The 17,712-nt window shown below is 47.5% G+C and overlaps 1 protein-coding gene across 2 annotated transcripts in view; it reads left to right on the top strand.

The window, feature by feature from the left end:
• The window catches only part of WTIP (WT1 interacting protein), an 85,177-nt gene that overhangs the window by 45,968 nt on the left and 21,497 nt on the right, over positions 1-17,712 (top strand). For both annotated transcript variants that reach the window (XM_053987677.1, XM_053987678.1), the window contains exon 3: positions 13,853-13,920. In XM_053987677.1, the coding sequence (XP_053843652.1) occupies positions 13,853-13,920 (68 nt within the window). The remainder of the gene's footprint in view (positions 1-13,852; positions 13,921-17,712) is intronic.

Consider the following 17,712-nt stretch of genomic DNA (forward strand, 5'->3'; position numbering starts at 1 on the left):
TGGAGGAGAGACACTTTGAAAGTATCTGCTGTAGGAAGAACTTAGCATCAGCAGTGGCTCTGAGTCCAGCTGGTGTGGTGACTCTGTGCCAGCACACAGGCACCAATACCTTCCAGCTCTTTTAGCTGTGCCTGTGCAGAGTGAAAGGTGTCTAATTTAATGCATATTTAAAAGCAGTCTTTTAGCAGTCATTTTTGATTACTCACTGTTACATCTCAGCAGTTGTCTGTCGGTGTGCTCTAAAACACAAGTGTGCTGTGCTATGTCCTGACATTAAATTAGATATAGTCACAGGACCTCAGTCACACAACTCCCCTGTCTGCCTGGGTACTCTGCACTGTCACTCTTCCAACTGCACTGCCTGCAAAATTTTTCCTGGAAGTAATGCAAATAACTTTATTGAGTGAGTCAGTGGATTACTGACCTTAGGAACCATGGCAGTGTAAATTCAGACCCATGGAAACAATTTGCTGAATCAGTATTAACAGTGCAGTGGTCTCTAGAGCAGCAGTCTCCAAAGCAGGGTGCAGGCTCCCCAGACAAGTGTTCAAGATGATCCTTTAGGGTGCAGGAAGAAAATATTTCACATGTGGATGTAAATAATTTATAAATGTATACATGTACATGTATTGGAAGGCATGTGCAAACATCTTTTACTGGTAGAAGAGCACTAGGGGAAGTCCCTTGGACTAGGGGAAGAAAGCCTAAAGAACACACAGCCACCAGAACTTGTTCTGCTGAGTTATTTAACAAAGCAGAATGTATGCACTTGGGAAAATAAGGCTGGAAATCATCTACTTAATCTCTTAAGAAAATATGTAGGTGAGAGCCAGAGATCATGTTTTCTAAGCCTTGTTTTTGAAGGGATGTTATTTTTTATTACCCTGTTTAGATTCAAGTAGCAAATCATCCCTATTGTTACAGCGTGCTGTTTCGGGCCCTGCTGCGTGAGGCTGGTTCATGGAGAGGGGCCCGTGGCTGCTCCCTCTGAAATCCTGTGGGGTTTGGGTGATGGTGGTGAAGGTAATTTGGTTCCCATACAGAGATGGCAGCACAGAAGCTGGCAGATCATATAGTATCTGCACATTAAAACCTCAAGGAGGTTTCAAAATTTGCACAAAGGGTAAAGTCCTTTATCAGTGCAGTTCTGCAGCTGGTCCTGTGCAGTTGCAAGTGATTCACTTTGGGGTCACGGGAACATTTGATGTTTGTGGTTTGCTGTATAGCTGCTTCTTCATATTTGCCTCTAGAGCCTTTTCCCCCTAGCCCAAATATTGGGCAAGTGAACAGGATATGCAAAACCCAAAAACTAGGGGAAATCAGGAGTAACCAGCTTTGATAGGAGCATGGCTGAAGGCAGAGGTTTGCAGTGTCTTAGTCACCAGTGGCTCTAGTGGAGAGCTGATGTCTCATGCTGGGTAGAGAAGAGAGGAAGGAAGTGGATTTAGCAGAAAATTGATTGCATCTACTTGGGCTCTTTCCAGCTGAATCCTGAGTTAAGTACATTCATCCTGAACTAAACGTTGTGGAGAATTGGCTGAAATCTCACATACTTCTTAAAAGGAAAGCTAAGCATTAAAGGAACAATATCCTTATTGTACCTGAGTGCCAAAAGAAGTGAGTGTACTGTCAGGAGCTGTACCTATTCAGCCCTCTGGCTTGGGAGCTGCTTGTGGTTTTAGTACTAATGTGATCAGTTTTGTTTTGTTTACAGCAAAGAATACTGGAATATTGTCTAAAACATATCTAAGGCCCTAGTGAGGTTTTGTTCCAAGTTACCCAGGATAAATCTGAAGTAACATTATTAACATCGGTGTAATTGTTCACCAGTGTGGGCAACAGGAGGGTTATTCTCTCTGCAGGTCTTTCAAATTTACAGCTAAATAATCGAAACCCAAAGAATGTCCTTCAAAACTAGCAGATGCTTTCATAATTTGTCATTCTGAACTTTTTTTTTTTTCACTGTGTACTATCCTCTCTAAGTTTTCTTAGTGCTTCTGGACCCAAGGACCACTCCCTGACAATTCTTCCATTGTCCCATGCAGAAAAGGGTTACAGCCGTTTCTCGAGATGTCATTTCTAGGCACTGTGACTCTTAACAATCTTGCTTTATTGCAAAGATTTATCTCAAGGGAAGGAGACTTGTGCACTGTGAGCTTGATTTCAGCAGCATGGGGTGCCGTTGGTGCTGGCTGCCGAGCACTCTCTGGACATGACTCAACACCGGCCCTGCTGGCTGTGGAGGGGCAGCGGCAGCGCCCTTTGATGCTGCTCACACTGGCTGCTGACTCACACGCTGCTACCACGAGGCAGCATGAACTCTGCAAATCCATTCTTGTTGTTGTGGGACAACGCAGGAGAGAGTTTAGGGAAATTGCTCATCTCCCTTGAGGCTCTCCTGCATGTTGCCACAGGACTGGGCTGTGTCCAGTCCTTTTGTTCAACATACTGTTTTGTATGCTGGGAGAGGTGATGCTGCGGCTCACTCCGTGCCAAGATGACATTCGGCAACCTGCCTGCTTTTCCAGCTCTTGTTCAGATTTCTCTTCATCTGCTTCAGAGTCTGGCTGAGCTGGGACTTCTACTTGAAGCTGAACTTGAATGGAGAATAAAGACTTGCAGGAAAGAGCCTGGTAGCAATGGTGAGGGGCCTGCAGTACCCACAGTCCAACAACCTTACCCAGCGTTTGCTGGTTGTCAGGTGGAGCCTCCAGTGGGTTCTTGCCCTGCTCTGAATATCCACATGACACTGAAGACCAAACTTTTTTTTTTTTTCTTCTTCTTCCTTATTTTCTTCCTTTAGTCTTATTGGGATACAGTAGCATCTTCTTTTGGATGTATTTCCATAGGAATTGCCTCCTGTTGTGTTTCTCAGCAGCTCAGCCCTCACAAAGACTGCTCAGGAGCTTGGGGCAGTGCAGAACTCAGGAGGTTGGTCCTGTTTCCCTCAGGGAGATCACACGCTGAGAACTTTGATTCAGGTACTCTGTTCCATTTTGTATCCCCACACCTGTGTTGTACAAGGAAGACCTGAGAGGAGTCTCAGAACGCTGCCAGATAAAAACACCAGTTGTGCTGGAGATGTGCATGCCATTCATACCCAGGTGCAGCTGAAGTTTCAGACCTTGACTTACAGAGTTCTTTAGTCTGGTGGTGATGACTGCAGAGGCTGCTGTGTTTTTAGGATGCTACAGGAGCTTGAGATCAGCAGGGGTTCAAAACAAGGGAACATTTCATACAATGCACATGAAATTGTGGGACTCTGCCATAGGGACAGTGTTGAGGCCAAAAATATAAATGATCTCATAGAGAAATTAGACAAATTTGAGAAGAATTGGTCCAGTGAGGCTATTAAACATAATAGTTATGATGCAACCTGTGGTGCAGGAAGGCCTTAAGTGCTGGCTGCTGGAGGCTCAGAGGTTTTTCTTGGGAACACTGCAGCTGTGTGAGCCCTATTTGTAGTGCTCCTTTCCAATGAACTTCCACTCTTGGCCAGATCTGGAGCCAGGATGCCAGGATAGATGGGTCCTTGTTGCTGACATCGTGGTGGTTCTTGCTGGAGGCTGAATGAGAGCCACCCCCATGGCACACGGGCAGGGGCCAGCCAGGCTGCTGGGAGGCTGTGTCCTGCCTGGGGGGCTTGGGCTGGAGTGGGCTGCACCTTGGGGATGGATTTACTCTGCCATAGAATGGGCTGGCACTTGGACCCTGGGATAGTGTGATAGCACAAGTACTCTTTTAAGTCCTGGCTTACAGGCAGCAGCTGGAAATTTGGAATTCTTTGCTGATAATGAACAAGAGGCTGTGATGGAATGGTGAAAGCTTCCCACAGTGGAAGCTACCTTGGGGGAAGAGCTATACCCCCTGCCCTCCCAGCTTGTTGAGTGTTGGGAGGCCTCTCATAGTTTGGTGGGGTTTTTTTGTATTTGTAAACCCAGCCCTGCGGGAAAAAAACATTAAATTGAAGTACACTTGGAGCTTTATTTTACATTTTCTTGTGTTGCCACTTGAAACTTGTGTTGCCACTTGTGTTGCTGGCTCGTTAAGATATTTTAAGACATATGTTAATATATAGACCCAAAGTAGCTGTTAGATCAATGCAGGTAGTTGTATTTCTGATTTTAAATATATACTTGGGTTATGTTTTTGCAAACCCTTTTTCAGCATAAGTTCTTCTGTTAGAGCTCTGTGGAAGTAATTTATGTGTTAACCCTGAAATTGATGGGTGGTATGGGATAGAATAAATATGTAAGTGGGAGAGAAAGGAAACATCTGCCAATTTAAACTTTAGCAAATTATATGGAAGCTTGAAAGTATCTGCTAAGTTTATAATACAGTCTGCACAGGAACGCCTTGCCAGAGTGTCAGAGGTCAGAGAGCTTCTTGTCCCTGCAGCTTTAAGCAACCTTTCCGTTAAATAACCTGACTGAAGAGTAGGAGGAGATAGAAAGGAAGAGAGAATTCCACACTAGAGTAAACATGGCATGGAGATTATGGATACCCTGCCAAGAAAGGTGGGGTTTTCCAGCAAGGTAACAAAAGATATTAGCTATCTATCTACATAATCCTGCTGGAGGCATGCAGCAAGGTTGGGGCAGAAATGTGCCCTGCACAGTTCAGAAATGTGCCCTCCATACCTCAGAAATGTGCCCTCCGTGTCCTCAGCACCTGCTGGGGGCTGTGGTGGGCCGAGTCCCGTGGAGGTGTGCAGTACAGGATGCAGCAGGGGAGGTGTGCAGTGCAGGACGCAGCAGAGGAGGTGTGCAGTGCAGGATGCGGCAGAGGAGGTGTGCAGTGCAGGATGCAGGGGTTGGATGCAGCAGAGGAGGTGTGCAGTGCAGGATGCAGGGGTTGGATGCAGCAGAGGAGGTGTGCAGTGCAGGATGCAGCAGAGGAGGTGTGCAGTGCAGGATGCAGTGCAGGATGCAGCAGGGGAGGTGTGCAGTGCAGGATGCAGGGGTTGGATGCAGCAGAGGAGGTGTGCAGTGCAGGATGCAGCAGAGGAGGTGTACAGTGCAGGATGCAGTGCAGGATGCAGCAGGGGAGGTGTGCAGTGCAGGATGCAGCAGGGGAGGTGTGCAGTGCAGGATGCAGGACTTGGATGCAGCAGAGGAGCACCCCGCGGGTACAGAGGTGTTCCCTTCCGTGCCACGGCTGCCACGGGCCAAAATCCCAGGGAAGATACTGAAGTTTTTCACTTCGACACGGTGGCAGGTTGAGGTAAAGCTGAGGAGAGTCTGGACTTTACCTCGGGCTGCAGACATGTCAGGATGCTGGAGTGCTGTGTTTTTGTCAGGCCTGCAGCACAGCTGGGCAGCCCTGCGGGCAGCCAGAGGCGCAGGCTGCTCCCGCCGGGAGAGGTGGCACAGCGCAGAGCCTGGGGAACAGCCCAGGAGGGAGATGGTCATTGTATTACACCAGAGTGTGCTTTCTGAGAGTCCAAGGAAGAGCTGGGCACCGGTAATTGGGAGGAAAAATAGTTAACTACCATCTGCCTCCCCGGGGCAGAGCCAGGAGATGGAGAGTGAGAATGAATGCTGACTTTGTAGCCATGGTTAATTCACACTGAAAAGCTCAGTTTTGGTGTACAAATATGAATTAGTATAGGAACTTAAACTGGAGAATGGTTTCCAATTATTAATTTGAAAATAATTTATTTAAAATTATAATTTAAACTATAGTTTTAAACAATTTTTTATGCTTTTTCCACATCAAAATTACTTGAAATCGAATCTCCTAATCTCTTTAAAGTGTTTGTTCATATCTTGCTATGTCTGCCTACCTGATGATAATATTTTATTAGAATTTGTTCACAGACTCTGAATACTCTTTCCTGAAAGAACCTATGTAAAGGGAGAAAACAATACACATCCTGTACTCCACCTTCATAGGCCTCCAACATACGATGCCACCTTTTGTTTGCAAGAGTTTAAATTTCAAATAAAATCCCAGCATTCTTTTGAAAAAAAGGAAAGGGCCTCTCCCCTGCTTAGATTGTCAAATCCCAGACTAGCCTGGAATTGAATAGGCCAAGTCAGTGACCTCAGGCAGAAAGAATGTTGGTTATTTACGTAGGGCTTCTGCTATTTTAGCAGCAAACCTTTTCTTCTGAAAGGACAATGTATACTGTTTTGTGTTTATGGCCGAGTAAAAAGCTTGTACATTTGAGATTTGCATCGTAATAGCCTTGTAACTCAATATACAGCATCCTCAAAAATAGCAGTGCAAGGCTCTGTTTTGTCTTAGCCAGTGCAGGTCTTTAGAGGCTTTTACAAAAGTTCTCTGAAAAACCGACCTTAAGATTCAGCTGCTTACACGTTTGCTTTTGGTGGCTTTTTTTTTTTTTTCTTTCCCTAGAGTTTTGCTTTTTTTTAAAACCTAAAATTACACGCGGTTTCTTTAGGAGCTATCAGGTCAGTGCTCAAAATATTTTGATGCATCTCAAGCTAAGCTGTGCCTGCAGCTTGAAACCGGGAAAACGTGTGAGTGTGTGTGTGTGCAGTCCAGACACAGAGCATTTTTCCTGAAATAATGGGAGATCTTTACAGGCATTCTGGCCTGGTGGATGAGCCTGCAATTCCAAATGGTTTTTAAAGTGTGCCTTTCTCAATAGATCGTAACCATGAGGAGCTATTGTGTGAGTAAAGCACACATTTATGATCCAATCCTGCATTCCTTAAAGTCAATGGGAGTCTGAGCGTGAAAGGAATGCAGGATTGGGTCCTGGAATAGGGGAGCAAAACTGTGTGCCAGATTGCTTTGAAAAGAATACAGCACATCCACAGTAGCCACTTTTTAGTGTTTCAGATTTCAAACGGCTGGAGTCTGTGAAAAGTGGCTTCTGCCAACATGCAGTATCTTCCATTCAAAGGAATTTGGCATTGATTTTTTTCTTCCCCTATCTTAAACCCCCTGAAAACCCTAGAAATTCACCCCTTCTTTCACAAAGCCGGAGCATTAGGAGGAGGGGAGGGGGCCATGGCAGTGGGGGATGGAAATTTTTCCAAGGCAAGGGGCTGGGCTGGAGCTCAGTCCCCTCCTGGCACCCTGACTGTGGTGGCAGCTTCATCACAGGACCCTGGCACAGAGACCTTGTGCTTCGTGGCTTTGTGTGAGTCCACTGTAGGAGACCGAGGAGAAAAATTTAATTAACTGTAATTGAGAGGCTCAAGCAGCCACGGATTGCCCCGCTCGCAATGGGTGGAGTGGCAGAAACCCTGTGGAAAGAAACCTCTGTGCAGAGAGGCAGTGTAAGCCAGAGGGAGGGATGGGGAACTGCAGGCCCAAACTCACATTTGAGTAAAGGAGGAATGGTAACAAATAAAGAAAAAGTATTAGAAGCTTTTGTTTTCTTTTGGCACATCTTCAATTCCTAGGCAGGCAAACGTCCTCTACTGCTTAAAAGGAAACAACTCTCCTGGGTGAAATTCTGCTCCTGTTTCAGCCAGAGGTGTCTGGGCAGAGGAGGTAGCAGGGGTGGCTTGTTATTACTTAATGTTTTCAATTATTTATTGGTTTTGTAAAACTTGGTATTTCTCTTGAAGTTTCAGCTCCTGGACTCATCTGGTGACTTAAAAATTTAGCTTCCACTGTTCAGAAATAGTAGCTGTCCAACCTAGAGGTTTGTGGAGAACTGGTTTGGGTTCTGGAGGTTTCACTTGCCCTTCAGCTTTTGAGTTCTGTGTATCCCAGTTCCTCAGTCATCAGGTGGTGTCACACAGGTGAGAGGGATCGTCCCTGCTTGCATGCCAAGCGAAGCTGCAGCGTGTGCCAGAGGTTGGTGGGCAGTGGTTCCCATTGTGATGCTGCTGTGGGCAGGACCTTTGGCAGGACCCTGGGCTGGAAAAGTGCCTTTGGGAGTGTGGGCAGCCCATGGGTGCACCACAGACCAGCTCAGAATCCAAGCAGCCCCAGACCAAGAGACAGGGTGTTTTGTAAAACAAAAGCCGGGTTTGGCCTGGTAAAAGTTTACATTTCCCTGAGCAGTGATGGAGAGTGTGGCAGGGTGGGCAGTGGGCAGGCAGAAGCATTTGTTCAGCTCGAGCCACCTTGTGTCTAATTCCACTTGCACGGGGCTTTAGGCAATACACTGGAATTTTCCTTCACCATCAAGGTATCTGGGAAATATTTGAGCAAATGTTGTGCTTTAATCTTTTGTGTGTGTGTTTACACATCACTGAAGTAGTCTGAAGGCTTTGGGAGACTGTCACTCAGGGTGCTGGGATGAGACAAGTCCTGGTGCTGGTGTCACATCAGTCACTGCAGAGATGGTGTCTGAAGCAGTTAACAAGCAATTAGGTCCATGTTTAATATTGCTAACTAAAAGAGGCACAGTTCTTTGGTCAGCCAGGCATGAAGAGCTCGGGCTGCCACGCTCAGGAAGCTGGGCAAGTCATGGACCAGAGCTCCCAGAGCAGAGATCTCGCTGCGTGTCCCCATCAGCCTTAGCACTGACACTTCATTAAATAGGAAGGAGGAAGAATCTCAAGGAGAGAAGCAATGTGAGATTTTTTTTTCCCCTCCAGAAAGAGCTGTTAAAGAAGGATGCTGTGAATCTGTCTTGCTGCTATGAGACAAGTCAGGAGCTCCTGGGTGCCCCTTGGCCAGCAGGAACAGGGCATGGCCGTGCTGGAGGCTCTGGCAGGGCCCTGGTGCTGTGCAGGGCAGGGACAGCCACCCTGCCTGGTCCTGCACCCCTCCCTGCCTGCACCTCCTCTGTGCTGCACAGCCGTGTCCCCAGCCAACAGGAATGGCAGCCTCTGAAGTGATATTCCACAGTGTTAACTTGGGCTATTCAGACTGTTAATTAGCTCTGCTTTAACGAATTTCCTATCTTCAGCAGTGATACCTACAACTGAACTCTTGGATTGCACTCCCTATGGGAAGGTTTAATTACATTTTGTGGCTAAAACAGCGTCCTTGTTCCACACAGCTGTGACATTAGAAATAACAGGACATTATTAGTCACTTCACTCTTTGTCCCCTCTAACACTGAGACTTTCCCACATGAGGTTAAAAGAGGCACATCGCTGTTGAGAATACCACGAGAGGGATCCTGGTGATGAGGGGGTGCTCTGCTGTGGGTTTTTCAGCACGCTGCTAATCTCTGGGATGCACCAGGCATTATCTGGGAGGCAGGGCTGGGGCTGCAGCATTCCCATGATGTCAGAGGGGAGCTGTTTGTGTTTGAGTAGCATCAGGCATGGAGACAATGCAGGCTTCTCACATGAACTTGCTTACTCTACAGTACTACTAAATCATGATTACCAAAGGGTTGTGTGTTTTCAATCATCAAAGTACTTCAAATATTATAATAATGCTTGGCACTTTTCAACTTCAAAGCATGCTGCAAACAGTAATTAGGTCTAATAACCCTGCTGTGACAGTGAAACATTCCTATCTCTGTCTTACAGCAGCGAGGGGGGTGTCAGCCCCTGATCCGGTTGCATCCATCCTGTGTGAGACAGGAGATCTTCCACTGAAGGCTGTGATTGATAAACTGACCTCCCCACAGGCAAATATTCACGGCCAGCAGCGGCAGGGAGGACTCGAGGATGCTTTCCAGGCTAGAGGGGAGGGGGCAGGACACTTCCAGTGCTCTTTCAGGCCATGTCCCCAAGACTGTAAAACCTGGGCTCATTCACATTTTGTTCCACGGGGTCCTGGAGCAGCATTTGAGACAGCATTGGAAAAAAGTTTTTACTCTGTCTTGGCTTCCTGGCTGGTGTGTTTTCACCACCCAGCAAAGCGTTGTGGAGACTGGGGAGAATACTTGTGGACAGCCTGTGTCAACTGGGGGTCATTTCTCCTTTTGCAAGCTGTCTTTGAGTTGTTCCTTTGATAAAGGAGCAGCTCTCCCATTCCTTCCTTTTAGTTTATGACATGTAGGAAATAAAAATTGTGCAGGAAGTAATTGATACATTTAAATAACAGAGACTTATAAACTGGTTAAATGTCCAAACCACTGTTAAACACTTAGAGATGGTTCTGCTTTAATTTTTTTTAAGAGTTCCACAAACCTGCATTCTTTTGGATGTTCGTCATGTTGGTTGAAATCACCAGTTGTGATCAGTCCTTGGGATAGAGTAATTTCTAGCTTTCATTTAATTATCTGCTAGATTATCTGGTGTTTGCTGGAGTGTTTGTGAGGTCTGCCTCCCACCCGAGGTGGTGGAACTCCCTTAGCCTGGTGCAAGGTGGGGGTGTCAGGAAATGGAAGTCACTTGTTTGTCACTGGCAGTGCAGAAGCTTTGTTTTCTGTGGGAAAACACGGCTGAAGAGCACTCGGGGGAGAAGGGGCTTCCCCCCAAAAGCGGCTGCTGGTGTCAGGAGCCTGCCCACAGCCGGGTGGCTCCCCCTGTGCATTCCCTGTTCTGCTGCTTCCCCGCTGCTGCTGCAAACTGGTCTGACAGGGCAGGCACGCCAAGGTGGGAATCCAGCAGGAGGAGCGACCAAGTGCGGGGTTTGTGAAACCCCACACTCGTGAACTCTGCGCTAGGCTGCCCATTGTTATTATAATGAGCCGTCAGCAAGTTGCATCAAGTTTTGTCAGAAACTCTTGACTTTTTTTGTTTCAATATTATGAAAGCACATAGTAACCAGGCTTGGCTAGACGCAGTCATTCAAAGGAAAGCCAAGCAGCAGGGCCTGTGTGCCAGTGGGCAGGGTGATGTTACCTTCCCTGGCTGGCCAGGTGCTCGGCTCAGCTGGCTAAAGGAACATCGGGGGGGTTTAACTCGCAATTTCTGCCTAATTGACAGTAACAGATTACAGCTACACAGAACAGGCTGGTGCTGTGCAGGTCCCCAAGTTGCTCCAGGACCTTGAGAGCTGAAGCCTTCTTGTCCAGCAGCTGGAGCTCAGGGCAGGCATCCCAACATCCCAACATCCCAATATCAAGGTGTTGCAGCCACCCTGCTGCCCTGGGGCTGGGGGCACCAGCACTGCCTCTCCTCGGGATTCCTGACTCCCTGGCTGCAATTGCCTGCACTTCCCTCCTGATTGCCGTTTGCCCAGGCACTCCAAGGGTGGTGTTTGACCATGTTCAGTGCTGTCATTTAGTCAACCCTTCTGGAGGGCAGTGGAATGTACATTTTTGCCTTTATTTCTAAAATGCAGAATGTAGAAGTCAATATAGGCATCAATGGTTGTTTGAGTGATAACTTGCTGTTTCTTGTTTATGAGATAATTGTTGTACAGTCCCTGAATGAAACTCTTCTAAGGTAAAAGGCCTGTCAATCTTATTAATCTTTGTTAGTAATAGTCATTATCATGTGAGCAAGCTGCTTGGCTACTTTATGAGTTTAGGCAAGTCAGTTCCCTAATAGATGTTTTGGTTTTTTTCAGCTGAAAAATGGGGGGAATGGTATTTTCCCTCAGTTTTGAAAGGTGTTGTGCTGGGAGTGCAGTGTGGTGCAGAGGTGGCAGGTGTAGGGCAGGGAGGGCAGCTCTGGGTGCTGGGCAGGGGGGGCTGGCAGGGCAGGCTGGGGGCAGGGATCCCACCAGTGCAGGGCTGATGGGGACACTCACAATGGGGCCAGGCACAGGGCAGGCAGCTGCCAAGTGCAGCTGACACCTGATGTGTCTGAGAGGCCTTCCAGAACACTGGCTTTGCCTTGTTGCCTTGGTTCAGAGGCTTCCCACTCCATCGCAGTCCAGGAAAGCGCTGACCCTGCTGGCTCCATGCTGTGCCAAGGAAAGAACAAGACCAGAATTTGTGCCGTTCCTATGAACCTCAGCACTGGCAGGCTGAGCTACAGAGTGGGATGTCGGGGTCCTCCTGCCCCTTCTGCAGTGCCTTGGGAGGTGCTGGTGCCTCTGCAGTGGCACGTTGCTCTCGTGCAGAGATCCTCCAGCAGCCGGCGCTGGGATTTGTCCCAGCTGAGCTCTGCTGCTTCCTCAGCACGGTGGGTGTGTGCTGGGGTGACGGGCAGCGCTCCTTCCCCTGCAGCAAACACCCAGCTCCGGGCGAGCACGGGGAAGAGCTGCACCAGCACATCCAAGGCAGGTCCCTATTCTGTGTGGACACTTCATCTCCACCAGCTAAGCACAAGTTGTGTGCCAAGCCTGGATCTGACAGAGACAGCATGTCCTTTACAAAGTCATTCTGGCCTCTTTCCTTTTTTCCTTTCGTTCCATGTACTTTACCTTTCCCTAGAGAGGTTTAAAAACAGCTTTGACAAGCAGGAGGGAAGATCGAGATGTGGTTGCTCCTGCATCAGTTGAGAGAGGCCCCAGGGTCCCCTGTTTGCTGTCCCAGCCCTGTGCCTTGTTCAGGGATGGCCCAGTTTTACCTAAGACTCTCAGAGGGGATGAGCACGTTGCCCATGTCACCAGGGTCCTGGTCCCTACCAAAGCCAGCTGGAAAGACAAACAAGAGCTGACTCCACCTTCCAGCAGTATGGAGACAGCAGCCCCTGAGATCCACAGCCCAAGAATGTGCACACAAAAGAAGCATTTCCCTCAGCCACGACAGTAAAACCACCAGACAACCGCATGCAGCATGTGATTTCCCAAAAGCATCAGCCCAGATCCCAACTCCTTTGTGCCACACACTGTTTCCCAGGATCACGTCACAGTGGCAGCGTGTAAAAGGCACTTTCAAACACTGAAAATCATATTTTCCTCAACACTGTTTATGGAAACCATGGAGAGCACTCCTGCCCCTCCGAGCTGGCTCAGCTTGCCGGCCCTGGGCGTCAAACCCTCCACGGAGATGGGTGATGTTCCTGGTGGAGCTGCAGGAGACATCCAGGCTGATTCCATGGAGTGAAGCTCTGGCAGTGACCTGGGATCTGTTGACCTGTGAATTCCTCTTGCCCTCTCCCCTGCCCGGTGTCGCTGCTGGCTCAGCCCAAGGCAGCTGCTGTCCATCTCGGGCTGCAAAGGGCTGCTGAGAGCTCCCACACACCTGGGAGCTTTGGCCAGTGGGACCCAGGCAGAGTGGGAGTGAGGTGAGTTGGGATGAGTGTGGTTTCCCTTCTCCCTCTCTGGTTTTACACTGGTGAAGCAGCACTGCTTTCAACAGAGCAGCTCTGGTGCAAGACAGCTCTAATCTGCTGTATCTACAAACTGATTGTGCTTGATAGTTCTTGAATTCCTGGTTTGAATCCTTTCTGCTGGGACTCTCTGGAGTCTGCTGTGCATTTCTTCACTGTAAAGGGAGCCATCTGTTAATGACTGTCACAGGCTTTGTCAGTCAAAGGGAGCCATCAGTTAATGATTATCACAGGCTTTGTCAGTCGAGTTCCACGTGAGCTAATGAGATGGCAAATGTCAAAACTTGAATACAAAATCTCTTGTTTTCTGTGTGATTTTACTGCCCTTCCCTCCATCATGTGTGCATTGTACTGCTTTAGTGTCGCAGGGAAGTGCTGTGGCGTTGATTATTAATATTTTTGAGGGTGGTAGGAACATCCATATGCAGTATCCTTTATTTGTCTCCTTTGGAGACAAATGCTGCTGTTGTTGATTGCAGTGGATGTGAGCCTGCTGGGATTTTACCTGCCAAGAAAATTGTCTCAATTTGCAAAGGAGCCTTTTCCCCAAAATCAATTTTGAGTTTAGATTGCAAGTTTTTCAGGAATTGTTATCAGCTGCGTTCCATAACCTGCACTTAAAGGTAACATTTAGTAGGTACCTAATGCAAGGTTTGGTACCTGATTTGGTAAGGCCAGATAGAGCCAAGAGCCTGACCCTCAGCCCTGGCTCTGGATGGGCCCTCCAGGGAAGAGGGGGGCCAGGAACAGACCCCACAGACAGGTACAGGGGGTGTGCTTTTCACTTTGCATTCTGAACAACTGGGTTTGGGGGTGAAGAACAAAATTCTGATGGTCCTGTGTTTCAACAGGGAGAAGACTACGAGGAAAAGCATTCTACAATGTCAATGGCAAGGTGTACTGTGAAGAAGACTTCCTAGTAAGTAAGATTTCAGGCATTTTTTTTTATTCTTTCTAAAGCAAATTGTTCTTTTATGTTGGCTTGTTGCTTTGAGAGACAGCTGATGATGCGGGGCCTCCTGGCAGTGGCGGAATGGGGAAGCTTCTGCCACTGACTCCTTGGTTTGAAGTGGTGGCTGTAAAACCAAGTATGTAACTGTCCATGAGCCATCACAAAGTGTAAATTATGAGAATAAACACTGGAGCTGCTCAAGCTTGGGACTTGAATTGCAGCCACAGAGACTCTCTTGCCAAGGCTGAGCTCGGAGTCAAACATCTGGGGAATACCAATCATAACAGGAGGGAGACGTTTGTGCCGGGAGCACGTCGGGGCTGTGCACAAAGTTGCTTTGTTGAGGCACAGTTTAATCACGGCTCTGCTCACGGGGCTCTGGGGCTGACTTGTGATTAGCTGGGAACTGCTGGCCATGGAGGGGCAACTCAGCTTCTCTCCCTGCTCACAGAGCTTTTGTAAATGCTTTACTTTAATAGAGACTAAGTCAGGGAAGGAAAAATGAAGCCTATTGCTGAGCTGTGTTGTTCCAAAAACAAAATATTCATGCAATTAAGGGTGAGAATTGTGCAGTGCACCACAAATGATTCAATAAGTGCAGACCATTTAGAATTAAGATGAAGAAGATGACATGGCTGGGAATTGCAATTAGAGAGCAATGATATATTTTTGCTTAGAGGAAGATGAATTGGACAATCAGTATGTTGAATTTATGCCACCTTATTTATTGAAATACCATTAATTTAGAAGCTTGGGTCTTCCAGAACAAGTTTCCATTTCTAATGAATATATAATCATGCTCTTTGCAAAGGAATTACTCAAAGTATATCCCACAACAAAATTGTTACTGGCAGTTCAAAGTGCACAAATGCATTTCTCATCAATGCAATCTATAAAAAATCATGGAAATTCCTAAAATATAAGCTATATTTGCCTTCATGTGTTACACTTTTACTGTGAGCTGGAGCCTGTTGGGAAAAAAAACCAAAATGTGTTTTGTGCAGAAAATAAGTATCTTGTTATAATTGAAACTCGTTATTGTTTTGCTTGCATTCTGGAGAGAGAATTCTTTTTTCTTCCTTGCTTTTTTCAGCTCTTTCTTTACTGTGTTTCTGCAGAAACACAGGGAGATGGAGTGTGAGAGGGAGGGGCTCAAACCTTTGAGATTTTTCATTTGAACTGTGTTGGAATGTACTTTCCCCATGATCAAAACCTTTCATCCAGACTTAATGACATGATTGTTGTTATTAGCTTGTAATTTCAGCCTAAACACAAGAATTTTAAATCTAAAAATCTTAATCTTTTGGAGAACATTCAGTTTTCATGGGGTGGGGGGGGAAACTCTTTAGTTCAGGCATGTTCTGTAGTGGGTTTCTGAAGGAAGATACTTGCAGAGATTTTCCCAGGAAAACTGAGATTAAGGACCTGATAGGAATAAACTTCCTGCAAATTAGGGAACTGTTGGGACATTTAAGGCACAGATTTAAAACCCCAGACTTCCCACAGGTGTGTTTCAGCAGGTTCCCAGTAGCAGAGGGATGGGGGAGAAGCAGATGAAGGGACACTGTGTAAGTCAGCACAGAAACCAAATTCTGATGTGATCCCTGCTTGTGGTAATCTTGCTGCTTCTCAGGAAGTAACTGCATCTTCTCTCAGCTCCCCTGAGCAAATGTGATAGCAAGAATCCTAGGAATTGTATGGTATCACTAATGAACTCAAACAAACTTGCCTATTTTTGCGTTCTCTGAACAGGGAAAGCACAAAGCTTTTCTCAAAGTTGAAAGGAAACAGGCTGCAAAATAGCCATTAAAAAGGAAATTATTTTAACTACTTCATCTTCCCAGGTCTTCCTCTTGAACACTGGGAAATCCAGTCCTTTCTAAGAAGAGGCATTTTCAGTCCAAAGCAGAAAATGAAATGCCTTTTCTGTATAACTGAGAATTTTGGTCTCTACCATGACTCCAGTTCTTTAGTGCAGCTCCATTACAGTGCAGCAGGATTCCCTGCTGACACCATGGTGGTGGAATGTGAGGGAAGTTAAGGCAGGGGGATAAGAAAATTATTTCAGTTTGGGAATGTAAACAGATACAGTCTAACTGCATTATAATTGTATTGCTGCTAAGAAAATGCAGCTTGCCGTGGGTGTTCTCCCTCTTTCTTGGCTTTTGTTTGTCTGGGAATTGATCAGGAGAGTTAGATGCTCCTGTTGGCTTGGGAGCAGGGTCACAGCTCTGTGGACGTGCAGCCCCACAGCCTGTGAGCAGGTTATTTCAAACATGGCAAGGGTTAGAAAGCAGAGCAGCTTCAGCAGATGTGGGCAGGAGGTGCAGTGCTGTCCCACTGGGGCACTGCTGACAGCCAGGTGAGAACATTGAGGGCTGTGTGTGCCTCGTGATCCTTCCAGGGATTCCCAGGGTTGGACTGAGAGGTCGATGTTCCCTTGCTCACAGTGCCACCGAGGCAGCAGTGGCCTCAATGAGCTCCTCGTGTGCCTCCCAGCAAGAGTATCCCTTGATAGAGGGGAAGCTGCTGTCCTGTCAATGGGGAACAGAGGTGGTGGCACCTGGAGCCTCCCTGGTACCTGGAGGAGAGCCTGTCCCCTTCCCTGTCATTCCTGCAGAGCTCTGTCCACCCCCACTGCTGCCTCATTTGCTGCAGGTGCTTCTTCCCTGTCATCCCTGGAGGCACACTGGGTATGTCCTGCAGGCCAGGCCAGGCAGGACACACTGATTTTGGGGCTGCAATGAGTAGCACCTGAACAGTGATGGGCAGAAAAGCTGAAATGGCTCTTGATGTGAAGGAATGCAGAAAATTATAGTGAAGAATGGATATTATTTATGGGTTTCTCCCTATTGTAGCTGCTAGAAATATCAAACATCCTATAGATGTCAGTATTTTATTTCTCCTGCAATACCACATTTTGCTGTGCCAGACCAGCTCCTGCTGGAGCAGTCTCCAGAGCTGCAGCCAGTGGCTCAGATGGGATACCTGGTTCTTTAACTACCACTCACTCCTGACAGATCAGCTCTTCCGCTCAATCAGAGGTGGTGTGTGGAATTCACTGCAGCGTCACGTGTGCTCCCTGAAGCCAAGACCTTGGAAAAACCCGTTCTCCGATCCTTTCAGATGTGTGGCTCTTGGAAGAGCCCTCCTTGGCTAAAGTGTCCCCCTCGAGGTGCAGCCAGTGCTGGGTCCAGCTGCTCCAGGGGTCTCTTCCATTTGCACTGTGGCTGTGAGTTCCTGTGCAGGTGGCAGAGCACAGTTGTCACTTGAAGCACAGCGAGCGCCTGAGAGCTTTGGCTACTGAGCACTTCCAAAAAAATCAGTTAATAAAAGCGTGGTGTGAGGAGCTGCTGGCATCAGTTTCCAAATCTGCCCCATTCTTGGAAAAGTGCTTTTGATTTGTGGACACAGGTCATGGGTGAGCTGTTGCTGGTGCTCCTGGTGAGTGCTGTAAGGCTGCCCCAGGACACCCCATGCTGCCCCTGCAAGGGCCACAGGGTACATCCTCCTGGCAAATAATTTTCCCACGTTTGCTCTTACTGAGGGCACATTCTCCACACCAGGTGGCTTATTTTGCTCTTTCTTTTATGGGAAGAAGTGCCAGTAGTTTTTTGTCCCACTTGTGCAGTTGTAGGTGGGAAGGGATGCCACAGTGCTGCCTTCTGTGGGGCTGGGAGTGGATGGCTGGGATTCCCCTGCACCTGGAGGAGGTGGAATACTTCTGCCTCCCAGGTTATTTTTGTCAGCCTCCTGCTT

The sequence above is a fragment of the Vidua macroura genome, chromosome 11 (genome assembly GCF_024509145.1).
Source record: "Vidua macroura isolate BioBank_ID:100142 chromosome 11, ASM2450914v1, whole genome shotgun sequence".
In the NCBI taxonomy this organism is placed as follows: domain Eukaryota; kingdom Metazoa; phylum Chordata; class Aves; order Passeriformes; family Viduidae; genus Vidua; species Vidua macroura.